We start from the raw sequence: 2,500 nt of genomic DNA, 5'->3' as shown, positions 1-2,500 counted from the left end.
CTCTTCCTGTTCCTCTCATCTCCTCCAACATCTCTCCTTCTTTCCTCTCCTGTCAGGTACCCTTTTTCCTCCTAATTGACTGCACCGCACTCCTTCCTCCTCCCACCCCCGTAACCTCATTGGACCCACTAGGACAAGGCGCAGCAGCGAGGCAACCAATCTAAACTCTCATCTGATCAGAAGCTCTTTACACAGCTGTGTGATGCCCAAATAAGATCCCGCAGGATCTCAACTCCTCTTTAATCAATGAGACAGGGAGATTCTCTTTCTAGTGTCTCTGTGTCTCCTCTGTCCTTCTTCCTACATATTTCCTCCCTTATCTCTATCCCTCTGAATCTGAATGATGTAGTACAGCAGTGGTTCTCTTCTCCAGTGTGCTTTATGTAAAGCTCTTGTAAATAGTCTACTCCTTTTTCATGTCTTTCTAGGAAGGAAGGAAGCAAAGATGAAGTAAACAGAAAGCTCACCGTTTCATAGTCAAACCACACAGCGTCTGGGACGTAGGCTTGGATCCACTCCACCCCCTGCAGAAATCAACCAATCACGCATCAGCAAGGGCAAGGGCAAAACAAACACCAAATGAGGTAATTGGTTGAGCAGACTTCTCCCTATTTCTCTCCACACAACATGGCCGATCCAAAAACTAAACAGCCTTGGCAATGATCTAACAGTAAAGGATCTGGGTTTGGTTGAAGCTATGCCTGCATCACAACTGGATTTGGGGTCACAATCAAAAGCAAAGGCACCATCAAGAGATGGACAATGGCCTTTGAGGATTGTAGGGCGGCAGACATGAGTAATCGATAACCAAGCGGCTGTCCTTTGATAGAGCTGTCTTAACTGTGTTCACTGTCCTGCTGACAGACGGGAACACAGAGAGAACAGAGAGATGAAACAGAGAAAAAGAACAGAGGGAATGAAAAAAATAGAGAGAAAGAGAATGATGTGTCCTTTTCAAGCAGAGCGATGGTAAAGCATGCCGTCTGTGAACACCACAAGTTCTCCTCTCTCTAACTTTAAAGCCACCGCTGACACCATTTGTTCCACTGGCCTGCCTTGTCCCCTTTAATGTTCTACAGAACCCCGTCATTAGGGATCGGAGAGAGGCAATTATATGAAGAGGAGAAGAAAGAGGGGATGGACAAAAGTGGTCAAGAAGAAGAAGTTTCAAGTAGTATTAGTTGTATGTACAGTACGGAATATGCATTTTTTTTTACGCCATCCAACAAAATGCTTACTGCAGGTTCCTTCTCGACCATGAAACAACAAAAATAAACAGTAAAAAAATCACAACAGGAACATAAAGTAAATGGCCCAGTAGAATAGAATAAACATTTTAGCACTAGTATAATACAGGAAGGCACAATTTATAGTCCAATATTTGCATGTGTATTGTGTTAGAGGCAAGTGTAAAAGAAGCAGAAGAAGAAGACGCAGAAGAAGAAGCAGAAGAAGAAGAAGAAGAAGAAGAAGAAGAAGCAGAAGAAGAAGCACAAGAAGAAGCAGAAGAAGAAGAAGAAGAAGCAGAAGAAGAGCAGAAGAAGAAGAAGAAGAAGAAGAAGCAGAAGAAGAAGCAGAAGAAGAAGCAGAAGAAGAAGCAGAAGAAGCAGAAGAAGAAGAGCAGAAGAAGAAGAAGCAGAAGAAGAAGCAGAAGAAGAAGCAGGAGAAGAAGAAGCAGAAGAAGAAGAAGCAGAAGAAGAAGAAGAAGAAGCAGAAGAAGAAGAAGAAGCAGAAGAAGAAGAGCAGAAGAAGAAGAAGATGAAGCAGAAGAAGAAGAAGAAGCAGAAGAAGAAGAAGAAGCAGAAGACGAAGCAGAAGAAGAAGCAGGAAAGCAGAAGAAGAAGAAGAAGAAGCAGAAGAAGAAGAAGAAGCAGAAGAAGAAAAAGAAGAAGAAGAAGCAGAAGAAGAAGAAGAAGAAGAAGCAGAAGAAGAAGAAGAAGAAGAAGAAGAAGAAGAAGCAGAAGAAGCAGAAGAAGAAGAAGAAGCAGAAGAAGAAGAAGAAGAAGCAGAAGAAGAAGAAGAAGCAGAAGACGAAGCAGAAGAAGAAGCAGGAAAGCAGAAGAAGAAGAAGAAGAAGCAGAAGAAGAAGAAGAAGCAGAAGAAGAAGCAGGAGGAGAAGAAGAAGAAGAAGAAGAAGCAGAAGAAGCAGAAGAAGCAGCAAAATAAGAAGAAGCAGAAGAAGAGGCTTCCTTGGTCTTTATACTGCTGAATTGTGTAAGACAGAAATCTTATTTTTTTCTCATATCATCCACAGTTCCAGGAAATCTTTTCCCACATGCAAAAACCCTCAGACATGATCCAGGTGAATGATAGCTGCTATCTGCACATCGTTAACTGCTGGCTGACTCATTCATAGCTAGCATCAGTCAGCAGCTTGACTAATGCAGAGGAACTGTTAACGCTACCATTAATCCTAACAGTAATTGAAAGGGACAGAGGGCTCGATCCTCATTTGGAGTGATGAGGCAAGTTGAACAGAGGGAAGATCTGAACCTGGGCT

At 42.6% G+C, this 2,500-nt stretch overlaps 1 protein-coding gene across 2 annotated transcripts in view; it reads right to left on the bottom strand.

Moving 5' to 3' along the window:
- LOC139382256 (sucrase-isomaltase) overlaps window positions 1-2,500 on the bottom strand; it is a 93,655-nt gene that overhangs the window by 41,865 nt on the left and 49,290 nt on the right. For both annotated transcript variants that reach the window (XM_071126120.1, XM_071126119.1), the window contains exon 20: window positions 468-524. In XM_071126120.1, coding sequence (XP_070982221.1) covers window positions 468-524 — 57 coding nt within the window. The remainder of the gene's footprint in view (window positions 1-467; window positions 525-2,500) is intronic.

This window comes from Oncorhynchus clarkii, chromosome 24 (assembly GCF_045791955.1).
Source record: "Oncorhynchus clarkii lewisi isolate Uvic-CL-2024 chromosome 24, UVic_Ocla_1.0, whole genome shotgun sequence".
Classification (NCBI taxonomy): domain Eukaryota; kingdom Metazoa; phylum Chordata; class Actinopteri; order Salmoniformes; family Salmonidae; genus Oncorhynchus; species Oncorhynchus clarkii.
The sequence above is the reverse complement of the archived record's forward strand: the minus strand, read 5'-3'. Positions and strand labels throughout refer to the sequence as shown.